The sequence below is a fragment of the Schistocerca serialis genome, chromosome 3 (assembly GCF_023864345.2).
Source record: "Schistocerca serialis cubense isolate TAMUIC-IGC-003099 chromosome 3, iqSchSeri2.2, whole genome shotgun sequence".
In the NCBI taxonomy this organism is placed as follows: domain Eukaryota; kingdom Metazoa; phylum Arthropoda; class Insecta; order Orthoptera; family Acrididae; genus Schistocerca; species Schistocerca serialis.
In genome coordinates this window covers 490,946,648-490,969,476 of record NC_064640.1, presented here as the reverse complement: position 1 = coordinate 490,969,476, position 22,829 = coordinate 490,946,648, and the positions used below count along the sequence as shown (strand labels likewise).

Sequence of the window (22,829 nt, the reverse complement as noted above, 5' to 3'; positions counted from 1 at the left end):
ACAATTTGTTTGTTTATTAATGAGGAATCAGAGTTTTAAGATGACTGAACCACACGGTGAATATAAAAAATACAGTCATTATATCAGTTTGTGTGTGTGTGTGTGTGTGTGTGTGTGTGTGTGTGTGTGTGTGTGTGTGAAGTGTCTAGAACAGTGATTGGAACATGGTTCGATACTTTCTGAATTTTCCAATGCTACCAGCACAAAAGTAGAAATCTTCAATAATTCATTTTAATTGTCTTTAAACTGGAGGAGCTTAGTTCTTTTTTTTAAATTTTGGTAGCTTGCTTATTTTAAAATCTGAATGTTTCACAAGCGAAATAGTACTATTTGTATAATAATTATACTTAGAACTGATGTCAAAAACGACTATAAGTGAATGAATATGGTGTTTTGTGTGGGATGAATTCGTATTAAACTTTGAAATTAATCTAGGGTGGGTTAATAATGTAGAAGCTAGTATGTGTAGTGGTATGGGAGAAAGTACTTTACATGAAGTTATGTAAGATTAGGTGAGGAGAAGATGGACCGTTGTAGACAAGGATTCCAAGCAGAAGCTAATCAGTGGGAACGAAATGAGCCCTGACGTTGATGAAGAATGCATAGGGATTTGATATGTGAGCAGAACCGACACTATTGTTAGCAACATTGTGCATATAGGAAAAGAATTCATGTTTGCGGGGAAAGAGGACACTGATAAACCGATAAAAGATTTGCGCTTGAGAAAGACATTAACGTTAATGGTGTTCACAATATATACACTATGTGCTCGAAAATAACCGAACGTCTGTATGTAATGCGGAATTGATCACCAGATGTCACGAGAGGCGGATTCACACGTATGAAAGGAGGCGGTGAAAATTATTTTATTAGGAGGCAGTAACAGTAGAATGGATCGTTCAGGACAGCTCAGTGACTTAGAACATAGACTAGTCATTCATAGCTCTCACCTACATAACAAATCCATTAGGAAATTTCCAACCCTTCCAAAGCTGATTTTGGTGACAGGATTGTGAATTGGAAACGTGAGTGAACAACCACATCGGAACAAAGATCAGGCTGACCTCAGATACTAACAGACAGGAAACGTCGAGGACTGCGGAGCGGGGTTGTAAAAATATCATGAAATCAGTGGATAGAATCACTCGTGAGTTCAGTTCCAAGGCGCTGCCAGAAGTTCAGCTACCACAGTGAAGGAGAATAGGGAGTTGAAAAGAATGGTGTACAATGATCAGGCAGGTCCTCATAAGCCCCAAATTTTTGTAGTTAGCGTTAAGCGACGCTTGAGGTGGTATGAAGAACACCACTGCTGGGTCCATGTTCAGTGAGGAGTCTGAATGGACAGTGGACGACTGCAAGCGCGTGATTTGGAGTGAAGAATCACGCTGTATCCTGTGATAATCCTATAGAAGGGTCTGGGTTTGGGGAATACCTGGAGAACATTACCTGTCATAATCTGTAGTTCCAACGCTGAAATGCCGGCCGAAGTGGCCGAGCGGTTAAAAGCGCTACAGTCTGGAACCGCACGACCGCTACGGTCGCAGGTTCGAATCCTGCCTTGGGCATGGATGTGTGTGATGTCCTTAGGTTAGTTAGGTTTAAGTAGTTCTAAGTTCTAGGGGACTTATGACCACAGCAGTTGAGTCCCATAGTGCTCAGAGCCATTTGAACCATTTGAATCAACACTGAAATGTGGTGAAGGTATTGTTACAACATAGGGGTGTTTTTCGTGATAATGGTGTGGTTCCCTTATTGTGCTTAAGGGAACTTTAAACGTAGAAGGATACAAGCACATGTTACAGCATTGTGTTCTGCGAGTAGTAGAGGAACAGTTCGGAGAGAGTCTTTGTTTCTAGCAGCATGATGATGCAAGCTGTCACAAAGCAGCAACTGTGAGAATGTGGTTTGTGGACAGTGACGTTCCTGCAGTGGACTGGCCTGTCCATAGTTAGGACTTGAACCCTGTGAGTTATATCGTCTACTTCGCTCCTGGCCCTAATGTTCAACATCACTTTTTTTTCTGGGTCCTGCTCTTGAGGAAGAATGAGCTGCCATTCCTCCACAGACATTCTGAAAGCTCACTGAAAGTATCCACAACAAAGCCGTGAGAAAGGCAAAGGGTGGACACACCCCATATTAAATGTCAGTTTCCAGCTGTGCGTCCTGCGCCTAGACGCCCTGTGACTATGCTTGCCCCACAACAAGTAGAGGCTCGCGTGTTGGTTGCATGCCTCTTCCTCAACATGTGCATGCGACTGATTCTATTCACACCTGCGTTCACACTGGGCGCGTCTTCTTCCGTATATGGAAAGCTACAGCGACACAGTGAATAGCCGCAAGGCGCACAGATATAAACACACCTCAAGGTCCACTAATAGGTGTGTTGGAGACATTTGATCAGACAGTGTAAGTAGCCTGGCTCAGTGTGTGCTGCGGCTGAGAACAGCACCAAGTAGTGTCACACTTCGCGAAAAGACAGTGAATCCTTTCTAGCCTAAGAGAAACTGAAAATAAGACCCTCTTACAGTCCGTGTTATGCTCGATCCTAGAGAACGAATGTGAAATAATAAGAAAGGAAGATGGACGAAGAATATTGCATGTTATGTAGTTACAAAATTCCCGTTATTCCCAGTGGCATACACTCCGCCGTCTGTCAACATAAACATTAAAAAAAAGTCGGTGAAAGGGAACACCCCATTCTCACTCCTTGATTGATTATTATCTCATTTGTTCTTTTTTTATTGTATTTATCACTATTTTTGTTTCATGGTGTAAGTTTTTGCTTGACTTATGAGGTGTGCTGGGTTTCCACTGCCTTTCATTATTGCCCATAATTTACTTCGATCAGCTCGATTGGAAGCTCTTTCAAAATGTACACAAACTATGTGCGTTTCAAGATTAAATTCTCTTTGTTTTTCTTTAAGTCGTTTTATTGTAGAAATATTGCTACTACACGAACTTCCTTTTCTAAGTCCCCTTCCATTTTGGAGAAGTGCCACATCTATAACTGTTATTCTATTATTCGATATTTCTGTACGGATCTTTTACGCCGCCTTCAACAGACTAATGTCACCGTTTTTACAACATTCGCATCTATTGCCCTTACTGAACAGAGAGATAACGTGCGCTGTGTAAGTTTAAAAACAGAAAAGAATTAAGAAACTTCACATTACTTATGTAAGGAGTTAAAACAGTATACCAGACTCGACAAAGGGGAGCCAGAGGTGGTCAAATCCAAAAAATTACGATTACCGTTTCGAATTAGTTCAGTGTTGCGCCTGTTGTTGGTAGTATTATACTTCTTGGGTAAAGCGTTGTTCTGGTTACGATGCCACGTTTTAGTAACCGTGTATATAAGAAGAGGAAGAACGTAGGGAAAAGAAAATTAACACTAATACCAAGTTGTGATACTACAATTACTGAAACAGTGCGTTCTTCTGCTAAGCAACACATGGCCGGCCATGGCCCTGTGACATCTTCTAGCAAATACTACCTTGGGGATGGTGACTCCAAAGGTTTCAAGACTATAGAGGAACTGAAACCATATGGAAATGAATTTTTAGTTGAAAAGTTGGAATGCATTGGGCATGTGCAAAAGCGTATGGGTGCATGGCTTCGAAGGCTCAAACAAACTTTGGGTTCAAGTAAGCTCAGTGATGGAAAGACAATAGGAGGGAGAGGCAGGCTTACTGATGAGGTGATTGAACGTTTACAGAGATACTATGGGTATGCTATAAGGCAAAATACTAGTAATGTTAGTGACATACGAAAAGCAGTGTGGGCATTGTTCCTTCATACTGCCTCTTCCAATGAATACCCTCAACACAGCCTGTGCCCAAAAGATTCCTGGTGCAAATATAATGCAAAAAAGGACTATGATCACAAACATCGTTTGCCAGCAGCTGTGATAAATGCAATAAAACCAATTTTTCATGACTTAGCACAGCCAGAATTGTTACACATATGTCTACACAGAAAGACGAAGAATCCTAATGAGAGCATAAACAATTTTATTTGGTAAGTGATTCCTAAAAGGGTGTTTGTAAGCATAAAAACACTTCACTTTGGCATTTATGATGCAATAGCAACCTACAACCAAGGGAACAGTGTGAAGTGTGAAGTTCTGAAGGCATTAGGATTTACAGCAGGGGTGAACACTGTACGAGCACTAAGAAATATTGACAGAGAAAGGATAAGAGGAGCAGAAAGAAGAGAAAGGCATATGAAGTATGATGGAACAACAAGCCAGAAAAGAAGGCAGAAGAGAAACCTTTGGAGGATGAAGAAAAAGACCCTGATAATCCATCCTATAGTGCAGGAATGTATTGAGAAACTTTGATAGCCATTTCCCGTAAATTACAATTTTTCTAATATAAGAAACATTTTCTCAAAATCCACTCAAGCTAGAGAGATGAAATTTTTATACAGCACTCCTAGTGGTCAAACTTACATTGTAACACAGCCATTTGGCAATATGTTCAGTACTTTCATTTCAGTTTAATTATAAAGCAATTATTTGTAAAAAAATTTGGGTCATTAATAAACAAAATAATTGGAAGGAAACTAGAAAAGATACTCCAAAATCCCTCTGTCATAACTGCAATACTAAACCACTCTATATGTAAAAAAAAATTCAAAATTTTCTATTTGGTAGTTTATTCATAAATGTTCCTCAAACTTTGTGATTTTAACATGGGCAGCATAGGCACCTCCGGCTCCCCTTAAACCCAGACACCTGATTGTAAAAGGCAGAGCTCTAGAAATTACGTCGTGGTGTTGGGAATCAGACATCTGTGCCCGAATCTCGACCCGAAACATAGGTTCAACTTATCGTATACAGGGTGTCCCAGGAGGGTTGATCAGTATTCAGGAATATGACAGAAAAGATCATTTGAAGCAAAAAGTCGAGTGAACATGGACTCTAAAATGCATACGTTAAGAGCTATGAGCACTTGTTCATCTTCGCTACTGTGAAACACATCTCTCTATTGAACAAGTGCCCATTGCTCTCGGTATACATTTTATACCCAAAGTGTACTAGATAATTTTTTTTTCATGTTGGTCATACTACCTCCTCCTAAAATATGGAAAGCAAAGACTTTGTAGTAGAATAAATTTGATTCACAGCCTCGAAGAGAAAGAAGTACTCATAGCTCTTAAGGTATGCATTTCAGAACCCATGTTTATTAGCCTTTTTTGCGTCGACAGATAGTTCCTGTTCGTCGTGGGCCGTTAAGCCGAAGTTTTCTCTCTTACAAAATTAGGATTAGATCTAGCGTTGTTGTACGTCAAGTAGTCTTTGGGTACCTTTTATTTCTGTTGAATGATACCTATCTAGTTTTACTTAATAGATGAGCCTCATACGTTATTTCGGAACAATTCATGAGTCACTCGGCTTACAAGTTGTATCAGTAAGATGGAAGACTTGTAGTCACTGAAAGAGAAAACACTGGTAAAATGAAGAGTGTTACCTGAGCACATCCTTAGGCTGAAGGCGCCTGTCGCCGGTGTCCCCGGCCTGGAGGTAGTACTCGTCGTCTAGCTGCGGCTGGCGTGAGTTGAAGGGCTGTCGCGGGCGAGCGGGTGCCGCCGTGGACGGGCCCAGGGGCAGCGCTGTCGCCTTGCTGGCCACAATCGCCGGACTACTGGGCACGTAACCTGCCGCCAAACACAGCAAAGCTTGCTCACTCATCCTGAGATACAAACATATTAAAATACGCTGCTGTTTGGGGTAATTGGAATGTTCAGAATGGGTCGAATACCTCGTGTGAAATCTGCAGGATGAATATGTGATATAGAGTTCATCGTTTAATTACACTGACAGCCACCGATCGCGTGGTTCCGCCTCAGCAAATGAGCGATCTCCCTTAGAAATAGCTCACAGAAGAACTTGGAAGCAACAGTTATCATGTACACTTCAGAACATATCGTGAAATTAACAGTCTTCAGTCATTTTACGCATAATAACACACGGGAATATTAGGCTTACTAATTTATAACTAAAAATGAATTAAAATAGGTCACCTTTCACTGGTCCAAGCAAAGTTTTTATTAAGTTCGCTACAGTTGTAAAGCAAATCCTGGAACTGGACACGTCGTTTCAAATATTCTTACCTAATAATTTAACAATGACGAGTATTTATGAATGATGCCACCAGCCACTATTAATATCGATTATAACAACGCTAGGATATAATAATAATAATACAATAACATTAAAGTATGAAGCGTTTCAAGTGGATCCCACACCTCGTCGAACTCCCCAAGAGTACACTAAACTACGCTACAGTTCCAGTGTTCACCAAGTGTCTAACATTCTTAGCGGAGCAACCTGATGTTGCCTTCCCAAATGTGAAATACAAAACGCGCCCAAACAATAACGTAAGAGTTTTATCCATATTTCATACTGCAATATTTTATTGTCATGATGACATTTATATAAGGAATATTTTTTCCCTAGGATTTAATATTTTTAGATACAGGTGCAACATTCCGATTCCCATATTTCACACACTACTGATACATGGCAGAATGGAGACTGCTTTCGTTGATAAGAAACTACATATAAGGGTGCTTTAGTGTTTAGCTGTTCATCACCTTAACCTTTGCCCTCACACTTTGAGAAGTTTTATCGTAATCGCTCAACTCAGTGCCAGAATTCGAGCAGTTCACTGCAGATTTTTTTCGTGCACTCCGCCGTGAGTGTGACGCAAGAGAAACAAGACGAACGCAGTAAGTATTTATATTGACATGTATTCCTTTGCTAATGGCCACCTGCAAAGTAGAATCTATTTGAGTCCAAACAAGGTTGCATTCGTCCCTTCTACATCTCAAAACATTTTATGATTCCCACAAAGCCTCATAAGAGCTTCGCCAATTCTACCTTCTACCAGAGCTTAAGGCATCTGTGACTGTCACAGCGTAACGAGAGAGTCCAGCAAGGATAGTCGCTCGCTAATGGACAATCACAACTAGCTCATTAGTTTGCTTGCGTCGCTGTAGAATATGCACAGTAGATGCAGTTGCAGCTGTTCCCGTATCAATTTGTATAATCCGACAATCATCGTAAATTGCATGACAGGTGCGACACGACCTGAATACCGTTGGAAGCTGTCTATAACAAATAGCTGAAGTACACTCGGCGAAAGGAGGACAAATTACTTTACCTGCCACTCAAACATTGCTGAAATCGGATTCATACCCAGAAGCATGTTTTACGATCCTTACCTCAGACTGACTGATCAAACATTTCCTTGTTTCCGAAATTGTAAAAGTTGCAGATTAAGTCATATTCCATTTTCACTTCTGTATCGCTTGACCAAAACTTTGAATTTCAATCAGTGATCTCATACTCATGAAATTACAAGAAAGATATTTTGGTGGTACATTTTGTGTACTGAAAGTCAATACACAATTAGAAACCCGGATAAATGACCACTATACATTTGAGTTTGAAATTGCGTCAATGCCACACAGATACTGCCCCATTTGCCCTATTTAACTTTCACCGATCAGGAAAGAAATATAAAGATCTAGATAGCGTGCTCACCAGTCCACTGTTATTACTTTCACTGTCTCATTGGAGACTGGAGAATAAAATGTCATAGTAAATAACATGCATGCGTCAATCCTCCCGGAGTCAATGCGGTGAGATGTTGCAATCGTTAGTTGTCTACGGCATCAGTAAAGATTCTGATCGATGACCAGTATTCGAAAATCTAATATTTAACTGAATGAAATAGCGTAATGGTTAAGGCAATGAAAACTAGTTCCGAAGAAGCGAGGACCAAATCACTCACATTTAGTTCAGCGGTTTCCTAGATAGATCAGAGGGAATCTCTGAACACTTTCTCTAAAAAAGGTCTAGAGGGACAATTTTTTTCACCACCCACTTCCTGTCTGCGCTTGTGTTCCCCCACTAATGGCTAAGTCGTTGACGTGATGTTAAACATTAATCTTTCTTCATCTTGTAATTTTGCATATATGAAGTTCCCTGTCTTTATTTGAGGTATGCCAAAATCGCTCGAGTTTTAGATTCTCTGTCACACATAAAATGCACTCCGCTTCACAGCGCCAGAAGCTGTAGCACAACATGATCTGAAAATAAATCATTTCAGTCCCACCCGCCAATATCTTACACACACAATGCAATTTCCCCTCAATTTATTAATTTTTGTTTTTTTGTTTGGTCTTCAGTCCGAAGATTCGTATGATACTGCTCTCCATGCTAGTCTATCCTGTGCAAGTCTTTGCATCTCTACATAAATACCGCAACCTACATCCATCTGAACCTGCTTACTGTATCTTGGTTTTACTCTACAACAATTATTGCCAACACTTCATTCCATTACCAAACTGACAGTTCCTTGATGCCTCGTGACATGTCCTGTCAACCAATCCCTTCATTTTTGAATCAAGTTCTGGTACAAATTTCTTTTTCCTCCCATCTGCTCATCTGTTACTCAATCTACCTATTTAACTTCAGCATTCTTCTTATATTCTGTTCTTGTCGGAACATATTGTTGTCCACGATTCACTTCCATGTAAAGCAGTACACCATACAAGTATCTTAGGAAGGGCATCAAAATACTTAAACATACATTGCACGTTAACAAATTTCTCTTTTTTAAGAAACGCTTTCTTGCTATTGCCAGTCTAATTTTTATATCCTCCCTATTTCGATCATCGTCAGTTATTTTGTTGCGAAAATAGCAAAATTCATCGATTGCTTTTAGTGCATCTTTCCTAATTCAATTCCATAAGCATTACATGATTTAATTCGACTTCATTCCAATGTATTTGTCTGACTGTTGTTGATATTCGTCTTACAATCTCTTTCCAAGTGTGCCATCTGGTCCATTCAACGGTTGTTTAAAGCTATTTGCTGTGTCTGACACAATTACAATGTCATCGGCTAATCTTAAAGTTTTTATTTCTTCTCCCTGAATTTTAACTCTCTTTCCAAATTTCTCCTTGGTTTCCTTCACAGCTGCTTCCTCAATTAATAACATCGGGTAATGGCTAAAACCCTATCTCTCTCCATACTCAACTACTACTTCCCTATATATCCTTCGAGTCTTATAACTGCAATCTGGTTTCTGCACAAGCTGAAAATAACCTTTTGATCCCTATACTTTATTTGTGCTATTTTCTAAATTCTAAGTCCAGTCAACACTGTCAGATGTTTTCTTTAAATTTACGAATACTACAAACGTACGAGGTTGTCCTGGAAAGTAATGCCTCCGAATTTTTCATGTGAAAACTCTTAAAACTTTTTAAATGAAACAAACGTTATGAACATTCTACATCATTATTCTTTTTTCTACATATTTGCAGTCCTTTTCCGCTAGACGGCTCCAAATTGTAGCGTGTAACATGGCGGTTTCCAACGTAACTGCGTCTGTGCGTGAGAGGCAGCGTGCTGTAATCATATGAAGCATCCTCTCCTTCAGCATGACAGTGCTAGACCACATACAAGCGCTCCCACATCTGCTACCATATGATGCCTTGGGTCAATTAAATGCAATATCCCCTGCACTATCCAGGAATTTCTACCAGGCCTTGTCTTTCTGCCTATGTGATCCTCCGTTGCCTTAGTTATTTCATCTCTCAGAATCATCTACGTGTTTTTTACTGCATTCCTGTCACATGTTTCAGTTCAGCATTGCCTAATTCTCTTTTAAAAACGCTTAACAACCTCTGGTTCCTTCAATTAATCCAGGTCGCTTCTCATTAATTTGCTGCTTTCTGCAGTTCCTTCATTTTTAATCTGCATTTCATAACCAATAGATTGTCGTCAAGTCCTCCTCTGCCCCTGGATATGTCTTGCAGTTTGGAAAGCCCTACCTTACAATTAAATAATCAAACTGAAACCTTACACTGTTCCCAGGTACCTTCCAGGTATTTAAGCTTCTTTCAAGATTCTTATACCATGATTTAGCAATGATTAATTTATGCTCTGTGTAAAATTCTACCAGGTGGCTTCTTTTTTCATTTCTTTCCCTCACACCATGTTTTCTTACTATGCTTCCTCCTCCTCCTTTTCCTGCTACCGAGTTCCAGTCACTCATTACAATTAAATGTTGATCTCTCTTAACTAAACGAACAATTTTCTTTATCTCATCATAATTTCTTTCAATCTCTTCATCATCTTCGGAGCTAACTTGCAAATGAACTTTTACTGCTGTGGTGTATGTAGGTTTTTGTGTGTCTTTCTTTTTGTCTACGATAGTGCGTTCACTATGCTGTTCGTAGCAGCTCGCTCACATTCCTATTTTCTGATTCTTTAGTAGGCCTACTCCTGCATTAGCCCTATTTGGTTTTGTGTTGATAACGCTGCACTGACGTGACTAGAACTTCTGCTCTTCTGCCCACCGCAGTTCGCTAATTCTCAGAATATCTAACTTCAGCTTATCCATTTATCTTTTAATTCTCTAATCTCCCTACACTATTAAGGGCTCTACCATCCATGCTCTCGCCCTTAGTACCCTAATTATGTTTGTCCTTATGACGAGATCCTCCTGGGTAGTCCCGCACGGAGATCGAAATGAGGAACTATTTTACCTCCAGAATATTTTACACAAGATGATTCCATCATCATTAGTCGAGTTGCATTCCATCAGGAAAAAAATAACGTCTATAATTTCCCACTGCTTTCAGCTATTCGCAGTACCCTCACAGAAAGGCCATGTATGCTAATGCTAGATGGCCTCACTAATTGTCCTCGAGACTATTGCCCGAACAACTACTGAAAACGATGCTGCCCCTCTTGTGGGACGAGGAATTAAGTCTGGCATCTCTACATATACTCCTCCGCTGTGCTTGCACCTACGGTATAGCTACCTGTATAGTCACCCCAGCGCGACCAATGTCCATGATTCATGACGGGCGGTAATATTGGCAAGTCACATATAACTACACTTTTAACAGGTATAAACATTACGCTATCACTTAGTTCAACTGTTCTGTTTAATATAAAATTAGATCCACTTCTTAACGTGTTTCTGTTCTTCTTATAATATCGAAGTCATTGTTCAAATGTCGAAGTTTGAATTTGACAAACAGTTTGTTTACAGCGTTAAGATGGATACATGCAAAGTCTTTCAGATATCTTTGACGTGCTTAATTTATCGATGTATGGTTCTACAGTAACATAGTATACCTGTTTAAAAAAAAGGGCTCTTCCTGCACTTTGCACTTTGATGTTTAGCTATTTTAGTTACTTTTATCAGCCATTGATTACCTTCAATCAGATCCCTTTTTTAAAAGTGCCTCTATATTTTCAGCACTTTTTAACGTATTGTGATAATATTTCTGTGATTTTCAGAGGGCTTCACAATGTTCTGACTAATTACTTTTTCGGTGTATTTCGATTTCTAAATTATATGAGCTGTTACATGATTTCTTTTGACTAAATCACGAAAATGCACAGCCTTTCGTGATACCTTTACTCTGAGACATATTAGTAACTGCTACATTCACTATAGCACTTGAGTTGGAATCGATAGCTATCGCTCATTAAACTTCTCTGTACTTCGTATCATGGCAATGGGTTAGCCGGCATCCAACCAGGGGCAGTTCATGGAGCAGATTTAACCACACGCATGCTCTGTGATGGGAGAGTTTTGCTTGGTTTCCCACGGGGTAACTAGGGTTGTTCACCGACGACGGAGGTCCGGTTCATTATGTTTTGGATGGTGATCCAAAATTGTGAAAAGTGTACCTCTGGCATTCGAGGAATTACTGCCATCGTGGTCGCGTGTTCGCCTCCTCAGAGTCGGCACATTTCCCATTTCTACTGCTTCGGTTTGTGGATTCTTACCAGTAAAATAAATGTCGTGTGACTAGGGCCTCCCTTCGGGTAGACCATTCGCCGGATGCAAGTCTTTCGATTTGACGCCACTTCGGCGACTTGCGCGCCGATGGGGACGAAATGTTGATGATGATGAGAACAACACAATACCCAGTCCCTAAGCGGAGAAAATCTCCAACCTAGCTGGGAATCGAACCTGGGTCCTTAGGATTGACATTCTTTCGCACAGACCACTTTTTATAAATCTCATTTTGTTCGTTTTCGTTCGTTGTAACTGCTCGGGGCAGACGTCGCAAGACACCCGTTTCAGTTCGTCATTGATCCATTAGCTCAGTTTTTTTTATTACAGAGGGCAGCTAACCCTGAGAGGTGGCATGAGCCCCCTCTCATATTTCTATCTTAGTCTGAGTCATTTGATCTTCCTCTCTAATTGCATGCGGTGAAAAGTCGCTAGTCCTTCACACGCGGATTTCCCTCACAGCGTCTCTCGTCACCCGGGTGGTCTGGTGAGAGGCGGGCACTGCTGATCTTGATATGGTTAAGCCGACGGGTGTTAGGGAGTCGAGTGAATGCTTTCCAGACGCCGACATTGTCGTAAGAGCGGAGGAGACACGCCCACAGCAGCCTGGAGGAGCAGCTGGGCTAGAGATTCCGTTACTTCGCAGAAACGGCGGGCTACCAGCGAGGCGTGGGAATGACTTGTGTTCCCAGGCAGTCTTGGCGGGCAAATTCCCGCGTTTTCTGCAAAATCGTAACTGTGATTGCTCAGGGCATAGCTCCGTGACGTAGCAAAATCGGCGCAGAAATTGGCGCCAAGAATCTCCATTGGTTGAATGGCAGTGCTTCGGCAATAGAGTGGAATTTTCCGCCGGTTTTCGAGTTGCTGATTGGAACGTTTAACCACGGCCACTGTCGTGGGGGCGGGAATGTTCTGTGTTTGGCTTGTACGGGTGCTCTTGAGGAGGATCTGCTCTCGCCTTTCAGTTGGAGTAGGTTACAAGACTGAGCGCTCGCTGCTCTGGACAGCCTGCCTTCCGTTGGCTGTCTAATATACTTTTATTTTATTTTATTGTAACTGTTTGACGAAATTGCTGAAGTTTCGACTTCAACGTAACTTTCCGACTACAGTTGGCAATTGAGCGTTCTGTGTACAAGCGGCCTATGTTGTCTGTCTTGAGCAGTTTTGGCTAAAGTTGACTGTCTCAGAGTTACTGTGTGACTTCGCTTGTTAAAATCAATCACTGTATCGTCAGTGATTGTGTGGCGAGCCTTCTTCGTCTCCCTCAGAGGCGCATTTGTATTGCTAGGAATTCTTTAGTCTGGAACAACCAGACCAGGATAATTTGTTTCGGGCTATATTCGCGACATTATCTCACCATGACGGGACGTCGAAGCAACCAGCCATCGCCTCCGATACGCCAGATCGTGTTCTTGCAGTTAAGAAGACAGCTTGGTACTGAATGTCCGCAGCACCGGCAGATTAGGGATTTTCCTAGGTGATAATGAGAGCTCAGCAGAGCGCGCCTGTTCGTCTTTTTCTAACTTTGTTCTGTCTTGGGTGTTCATTGTCTGAGTTCTCACTACTGTAGCAGCAATTAATGTTGGGTTGGCTGTGTGTTTCTCTTAAGATTTGAGTTGCAAGGAATTGGCTCCACATACCACGTCGTCATAAATGTCACAATCTAGTTTAGGGACAACTTCACCTTCACAGCATTTATTTGAGTATCCAATTGAGCCAATTTGATGTAAATGTTTCATGTGTTTTGTTTATTATTTTGAGTTATAATAAATCATATTGTTATTTTGGACAGAACTTTCATTCTGTTAATCGGTAGAGCAATCCTTTCATTTCTCACTACATTAATGAAACTTTCCTTTATTTAACTTATTTATCAAATTAAATTATCGCAGGTGCCAAACTCCTTTCTACTCCACTTGCAGGGTCGATTACAGTCAGTTCGAGTTTCTTTTTAATCCATGTGCAACAGCACAAGTCGGAGTTAGAATGGGGGGGGGGGGTCTTAGAGCATCATTTATATATGAAGATTCTAGAAGAATTTAGTGTTAAATACACTGCTAGCCCCGGCACCTCGCAACCCTCTGACCGAACACGCTGAGTTACCGTGCCGGCTTCCACTCAGCTACCGGGGCAGCCTTTCTTACCAGTATTTAGTATTTAATATACACTTTCATTACAGAAAGAAAACGTTGAACAACTTTTGTTACGTTTGACTGCAGTACTGGTTTTGATTTGCGAAAATCCCCGTCCTTTAAGCGAGGGCTTAATATAGAAATTTAGTTCGAGTTTTAGTGCACAACACTGTCTAGCTTTTATTAGGTCCTTGCCTTGACATAGTCCTCCTTGTGCATCAGCATTCCGAGTTATCAGACCATGCTCTAAATAATCATAAGCCCACTTGTAAAAACCAATACCTTGCCACACTGCAATACTTTTACTATTTGGTGCATCAACTGTTTGGTATAAAAAGAAGTATTCATTTCAATTTATGTGTTTCCTTTTTAAAGGCCATGTGTTAGAACTGCCATGGAAGATAAATCTTTTGAATTTGTTGTTTCATCTTAAAAACTCATGTGTTAATTAGTCATAATTTTTTTTTAATTAATCTTAGTGACACAAAATGTAAAAACTTATATTGTTCAGAGTTAAAGCCTGAAAGGGTTTTAAAAAAATCATTCGGCGTGAGATCTGTAATTCATTTCTGTTGTTGATACCTTGTGGCTACGTGGTTAACCTTTGTGAGTTTTAGAGCACCTAATCTGAGCTGTAATGAAGGGACTGAGCGAATGAAGGCAACGAGCTAAAAGAACAGATGACCAATGCAGCAGACTTGCCTCACGGAGACAGACGCTAAAAAAAATTGAAGCCGAAGAGAAGAGTTGGGACACCGCGGCGGGGTGCTGAGTGCTGATGGCTCCACGAAAGTGGATAAAATTTGGTCATGCTTGCCACACGATAATATCATTGTCATAGACCGTCCGGTATAAATACTCTGACTTCGAAACCCCAGTTCCCATTTTGCAGCAAACCAATGCCGAGGATGGACCTGTGACGTTCCATACACAGCTTGCCTGTATGACTTCGATCAACAATGCAACAGTCGACCCAGACCGAAGAACTTGTCTGCCATAGTCTGCTGCTGCCGCGTCTTCGCCTTCGCTGATGAGAAAACTCTGATGCCTCCGACCACCAGGTCTCACGGAGGCCTGCATGATGGTACATGGTGAACTGCCAGACTGCCATCATCGCAAGGAAGCGCAGTAGCTGCTGCCCCGAAACCACCTCGATCTAAGAGCAGACACCTGCATCACTGGCCGTTCTTTCACGGAGTTGCCACGGCAACTCTTCACGACTACAGCCAACTTGTGCAGAGCTGTTGGGTGCCTTTCCTGCGTGCCGTCTACGATGTCAACAAGAGCGCCCCGGTAACCTGTTACCCGTGCTGCTAGCCACCGGGACCACGCAGGTAACGTCCGCAGTGCGACCTGTCAGTAACCTCCCGTGGCCCAGCTCGCCGCTGCATGTATAGCCCCGTCGCGTAGCTGCGGAGGCCAAGTCTGCGAGGTGCCAAGGCATCAGTTGAATTAAATTCAACTGCTCACCGGGATACCGGCAACCTAAAAGATAACAGTTGTGTATCTATGGACAAGAAATGTGTATTCGGTTTACAATGGTTTACTAACGCCTTCGGATGTCTGATAGATTCTCGCCCCCGCACTCTACAACATGTTATCCTAACTACTGTAGAGGACACGGTCCAGCACTCTACAGTGCATATGACTTCATAAGTAATCCATCTGCTAATATCAATATTTGTCTACGAATGCAGGAAATCTCCGAAAGCAGAAAAGCGAGGATTTGGAATCATACATCCAAATAATAACTCTAAATCTGCATGGCACAGACGTAGTGGAATGATACTACAAATTAAAGCATTCGCTGGGGCATACCGCATGCACCGCAAGACCTGCACGATGCGCACTATTTAAAATGTCACTGCAAATTGATGAAATAGCATTGGCTGAACCCTAGACAGTGTTGTCCTGCTTTGCGGTTTCCAGTAGTCCCGTCCAACATGCTTGTGTACAATGTCATGCAGTTTTCACGAGTTGGTTACGTCAGTTGCAGCTCTCACCCATTTTATAAAATTTTTGTGAAAAGAATGACGACTCGGTGCACAGATATTTGTTTCTTCTTGCACCCCAAAAGTCAACAGGGATTTACCGCTCCTCGAGTAGATTTAACCTAGTTTTCACATGCTGCCTCCCTTGTATGTGGAGGCATAATAAACAGAATGGCAATTGAGCTTAGGCTTCATCAAAGTTGAGATCTGCGGCCCAGGTTAAACTGATTATCAGGTAGCTGTCTTTACCGTAAGGGAAGAAGATAAATACAGAAAAGTACTGTACAGCCCAGTTGCGCTTCTCTGCCAGCTGTCCCTACGACATAATGGATACGTTTCCTAATTCTGCTGGTTCCCTTCTTACTGCACATAGTCCACAGCTGTTAAATCACTCAGAAATGACATTTTAGAAGAGCAGAAGGCTGTTATATAAATAACTTTTATCGTTTTCGATCAGTTTCGATCTTAAATAGTGCTGAGGTAGTGTTGGGTTGACTGGATGATGATTTAGAATCCAGATTAGTAGAAGATAATAAAAGTTACTTGCATAACATATTTTCGTGTTTGTAAGACGTTTTATTCTGAGTAGTTCTGTTCCGACTGCAGAGTAACCTGTATCTTCAGTGACAGGTCGAATCAGATTTGTCCAATTTTAAGAAATTTCTAATATATTTATAATTATTCTTAATGTCTCTATCATATGTATTATGTACGACCAGATAAATGTATTCCAACATAATCATCGAAGAAATGGTTGAAAGTGCTCTTCAGATTCAAAAGCGTGATATTTACAGTTCCTAACACTCATTATCACAAACCTCATACCACCGACTATTCGCCGGGGTCGGCAACTGTGGCCGAGCGGTTCTAGGCGCTTCAGTCCGGAACCTCGCTGCTGCTAGCGTCGCAGGTTCTAATCCCGCCTGGGCAAGGATGAGTGTGATGTCCTTACGTTAGTTAGATTTAGGTAGTTCTAAGTCTAGCGGACTGCTGACCTCAGACGTTAAGTCCTATAGCGCTTAGAGTCATTTGAACTACCTATTCACCGTCAGGTGTACTTTCTTCACACATGTGCCACAACTTTTAAACAATATTTTATCGTTTCCTAATGCGTCACAATAATGACATTTGGATAGGAGCTCATTCAATACCCACACCTATTTTGCTTGAAGAATACTCTTTGTTCTAAGATAGTGCTCACCCTGAAAGTAGACTTCCGAAGGCGCGTGCATTAAACTCCTAAACTAGCGTCATTTACTTAAATAAGAAGTAGTTTCCGTAGTTATGGTAATGGTGTCATCCAATTAAAATAATAGAAAAGCACACGTTTCAGACAGCAGTGTCCAATAAATTGAATTAATGAGTGCATCTTACTGCGTATTGGCTTACTACCGACGGTTAAGTAGCTGACCTGTTTTTATATTTCAACATCAAAACGCGGCTTGCAGCCCATCCTCAAATACCTTCGTGTATTTTTAATTAGGTTCTCGACATCAGTATCGCTGTAGTCAGTAATTATCCGGGGTAGTATAGTCCTTAACAATCCTAATCTCTGTCTAGAATGACTTAGAAACCTACCGTGTCCAGTATTGCACAGATAACGGAGATTGTCTATAACTAATGCTAACGTACCGGTTTAGAAATACATACCAATCCTGTATAAGTCGAAATTGTCTGCATACAGGAGCGCGGCTTCACAATCAACATCATACCAGCTGGCACATATTTGGCTTTCCTGATCAAAGGCAGTGTCATTCGGGCACAAGAACCTGTAATTCTGTACCTGTAAAGCATATCATTAACATACGTTAAACTGGTTTTGCAACAAAGTTCTGACGTACAAAATATTTAATTATTCAGTGAACTATGTATTTGTGTTATTTATGGATTCTTCCGTTACTTCTTGGTACAATTCCATGTTTAAGATTGAATAACAAGTACATTGTTTTTTCTGATGATTTTTGTTTATTGCTGACTATTTTTGGCTTATTGGGCCATCTTCAGGAAATAACCGACTAGCGCCTGCAAGGGGCACTAGTTGTTAGGTAACTAAACATTGTAAGCAAAGATACAATCCACTTGCACAGAATGTTGTGCACCATACTTGTTTTTTTAGCATTGAAAGTACATTTCACACAAGAAAATATTAAACGCAATAAATAATTAAACTGCACAATATTATAGTATTGCAGGTTATATGGTTATAATAGTAAAGTTTGTGAGGTCCTGAAATTGGCTGAAAAACTGTCTCTTCATTTATGTTGTGCACCAAACATATTTTTAACATTGTAAATTACACTACATATAATTTTGATTATTGTGTTTAGTATTGTCCATTGCGTAAAGTGTAATTTCAACGTAAAAAAAAAAAAAAACAAGTTTCATGCACAACATTTTGTGCAAGTGATTTGCATATTTCCTTGTAATGTTTGGTTACCTAAGAACTAACGTACCTTGCAGACGCTGATCAGTTTTTCCTGGAGATGGCCCAGTAAGCCGAAAACGTCGTAGAAATAAATAAAAATCAGTAGAACAGAAACATTGTACTTTTTATTCAACCTTATAGGTGCATTAATGGTTTAACAGTGATTACAGATAAAGCATTTACATAAATGTCAATTAACTATTACACTAATTTCTCACGGAAAATTTGGTTACATCACTAAACATCGCGTATCAGGTAATTTCAAATTTCAAGAGAAAAACTTGTCATCCAACAAGCGTTTGACGAATCCGAAAAAAATTTCGCAAGTAGCATTTTGTATGAGGTTTTCCTTGCAACGTCATTTTTTTTCAGTTACATTCGCTGATACAGTGAGTCAGACGATTATGCGGGTAGTCATAAAGTTTGAATTATTACGTCAAAAAATAAAATTACGCTATTAATTTTTATCATTCCTAGTACACATTGAAGTCGCTGCACCACAACATCACAGTATGCTATTACAGACGCCAAAACAAGATATTACAGCCAGTTGGTAAAGAGATGTATCGTGCAATTGCACATTTATTGCACATCAAAGAGAACAACGCTGTGGAAATCCTTGCTGAGTTAGTGGAAGTGTACTACAACAGTGCAACAATGTATGGCACAGTGGGTAGATCGTGTAGACGCTTCCAGTATCACCAAATAAGTCTGAATGACGAAGATCGAAGTTCAGATCATTTCTCTGTGAAGAATTGGGTATCGTAAGATATGTGGATACCTTAGTGCTCCACGATTAGGGTATTAGAATCGAGGTGCAAAGTCAATCAGGGATAATTTTTTTCGAGGTGATAAATAAAACTTTATGACAACCTCTTGTACCAACTCTTGCTAACTTACCCCGACTCCAGGCACTTTGACACAGACATGGAACATCTGGCAGTCGGTCTCCGGGTCAGCGTAGTATCCGCCCAAGATCTTGTCTCGGCAATCAAAGCTAGTCTCGGGCATGTCGTCCAAACTGTAGCTGGGTGGTCGCCGCTGCGAATCGCATATTGCCACCAGGCACGTTGCTGAAACCATAAACAGATACAGTTGTAGTTATATAAACCATCCGCTATGCGGGACTGAAACAAACTACTTAAGAAATAACTGAAAAGAACGAAGATCTACGAAACCGTCTGTTTATTCCATGTACGCATTTCAGCATCGCTAAAGTGTATTGCATATGCACACTAATAATTAGCAAAGTGGCCAAACGGAATAAAAATGAACATATTAATCTTTGCCACTACTAATGTTACAAGGGAAATAGAGCTTTAACAACAAGGCATACATATTTTTCTATGATACAACACATGCTATCTATGTTTAATTACATATTTGTCTTTGGGAGAGACAGATCTGTACAGATGAAATGATATCAGTTTAGGATTCAAATTCACTTTGCAACCTGTCAGATATGCTATGTTACTGTGGAGATGTTACATTCCTTTCGTGGCCGCATACGGAATTGCTTTCTGAGCTACTGACAGCTGTAGTAATGAGTAATGATAATTTTTTCTTATACTTTTAAAGCTATAGGCACTGCTGTTTTTCTCGAACTGTGATGGATTATTAATGACGAATTTCATTCGTGGATTATTATATTGTGAACATGCACTTAAGATATCTAGTTGCACACACATTATTATTTCTCCTGCTCGCTTTGGGTAATCAATATTTTGTTCGTAAGTGATGTGCCACCCAGGAAAAATATACTGTAATATGTTTTAGAATGTAAACATACAAAATATGATAGCATGTTAATTTCTTTGCTCCACAAATTAGCAGTTATTAACAATGCAAACTTTGCAAAACATTGCTGTAATCTATTACCTTTATAATATGTATTTTCAAGATCAAATTATCATTAACGCATATATCCTAAAAATTTTAAGCATTTAACCATATCCACTGGCTACTATTAATGTGTTGCATTAACTGTAGGTATCCATGACTTCCTCACAACAGAATTCTTCATTTTTGTAGATAGAAATTAGTTATTCTTGCACTAAGATGTTAACATCACGAAATTTAACAGGCTCATTGTTAATGTATTTTAATAACATACTGGTGAATTTTCCTACTCGGCGACAACAACATAGCATGGTCGTGGTTAATAACATTTTCATAGTAAATGTTATTAACCACGACCGTGCTATCTGACCATGATGGATAACTATTGGAAACTGAGACTGTACCACCACAACGCTCTAAGAAATATTATTACAGAATAGTGATGTTTATTATTTAGTTCATGATACAGTGTTTTAAGAATAAGATAATGCGGCTGAAATGAGATGAGACATAAACTGAAAGATATGTCAAAGCTAAATTCAATGTAATCCATAGCAAATTTGTCAATACTACAAAGTAACTTTTCCAAAAGAATGCCCAGAAATTTCATTTAAAAACTTAAACATGTGTGAGTAAGGATATTAAAATATCTTGTAAAACATCTATTATTATAGGTTATCTTGTAAAAGGACAGGAAATTTATATGACTTTCAGAAAAAACAGATATCCTGGTAAGATGATAAAAAAGCGTATGTCGCATATACACTCCTGGAAATTGAAATAAGAACACCGTGAATTCATTGTCCCAGGAAGGGGAAACTTTATTGACACATTCCTGGGGACAGATACATCACATGATCACACTGACAGAACCACAGGCACATAGACACAGGCAACAGAGCATGCACAATGTCGGCACTAGTACAGTGTATATCCACCTTTCGCATCAATGCAGGCTGCTATTCTCCCATGGAGACGATCGTAGAGATGCTGTATGTAGTCCTGTGGAACGGCTTGCCATGCCATTTCCACCTGGCGCCTCAGTTGGACCAGCGTTCGTGCTGGACGTGCAGACCGCATGAGACGACACTTCATCCAGTCCCAAACATGCTCAATGGGGGACAGATCCGGAGATCTTGCTGGCCAGGGTAGATGACTTACACCTTCTAGAGCACGTTGGGTGGCACGGGATACATGCGGACGTGCATTGTCCTGTTGGAACAGCAAGTTCCCTTGCCGGTCTAGGAATGGTAGAACGATGGGTTCGATGACGGTTTGGATGTACCGTGCACTATTCAGTGTCCCCTCGACGATCACCAGTGGTGTACGGCCAGTGTAGGAGATCGCTCCCCACACCATGATGCCGGGTGTTGGCCCTGTGTGCCTCGGTCGTATGCAGTCCTGATTGTGGCGCTCACCTGCACGGCGCCAAACACGCATACGACCGTCATTGGTACCAAGGCAGAAGCGACTCTCATCGCTGAAGACGACACGTCTCCATTCGTCCCTCCATTCACGCCTGTCGCGGCACCACTGGAGGCGGGCTGCATGATGTTGGGGCGTGAGCGGAAGACGGCCTAACGGTGTGCGGGACCGTAGCCCAGCTTCATGGAGACGGTTGCGAATGGTCCTCGCCGATATCCCAGGAGCAACAGTGTCCCTAATTTGCTGGGAAGTGGCGGTGCGGTCCCCTACGGCACTGCGTAGGATCCTACGGTCTTGGCGTGCATCCGTGCGTCGCTGCGGTCCGGTCCCAGGTCGACGGGCACGTGCACCTTCCGCCGACCACTGGCGACAACATCGATGTACTGTGGAGACCTCACGCCCCACGTGTTGAGCAATTCGGCGGTACGTCCACCCCGCCTCCCGCATGCCCACTATACGCCCTCGCTCAAAGTCCGTCAACTGCACATACGGTGTACGTCCACGCTGTCGCGGCATGCTACCAGTGTTAAAGACTGCGATGGAGCTCCGTATGCCACGGCAAACTGGCTGACACTGACGGCGGCGGTGCACAAATGCTGCGCAGCTAGCGCCATTCGACGGCCAACACCGCGGTTCCTGGTGTGTCCGCTGTGCCGTGCGTGTGATCATTGCTTGTACAGCCCTCTCGCAGTGTCCGAAGCAAGTATGGTGGGTCTGACACACCGGTGTCAATGTGTTCTTTTTTCCATTTCCAGGAGTGTACAAATAGGATCTCAATTTTTACTTTATTTGATTTTTATCGAACATACATATATTATTTATTAATATTTGATGAATAACCGTACATAGGGACCTCTGAAGGTAAGTTACACAAGTCGTCCCACGCCAAGACCATTACGCAACAGGAGTGGCACATTGTCAGAAGAGGGTATATGTTTCGAGTTTCCTGCAGACACAGTTCTGCTGTGGTAGAGACAACAATGCATAACAGTGTGCGATTGAAGTGGTGCGACAAATGGAAAAAGACTCCAAAGTCGAAGTACTTTGCACAGTATGATTCTTGTTGGCAAAACATATAAATTTCACACAGATTTGGAGTGAAATTGTGGTGATATGTGGGCAAATGAATGCCACGCCCAGCCCTAGTGAAACAGTGGCAACAATTTGACCAAAGCCACACAGAGGT

General features: G+C 41.2%; 1 protein-coding gene across 2 annotated transcripts in view; it reads right to left on the bottom strand.

Annotated features, from left to right (window-relative positions):
- The window catches only part of LOC126470376 (probable inactive serine/threonine-protein kinase scy2), a 55,460-nt gene that overhangs the window by 10,321 nt on the left and 22,310 nt on the right, over positions 1-22,829 (bottom strand). For both annotated transcript variants that reach the window (XM_050098202.1, XM_050098203.1), the window contains exons 3-5: positions 19,280-19,452; positions 17,605-17,737; positions 5,472-5,658 (exon numbers count right to left, since the gene is read on the bottom strand). In XM_050098202.1, the coding sequence (XP_049954159.1) occupies positions 5,472-5,658; positions 17,605-17,737; positions 19,280-19,452 (493 nt within the window). The remainder of the gene's footprint in view (positions 1-5,471; positions 5,659-17,604; positions 17,738-19,279; positions 19,453-22,829) is intronic.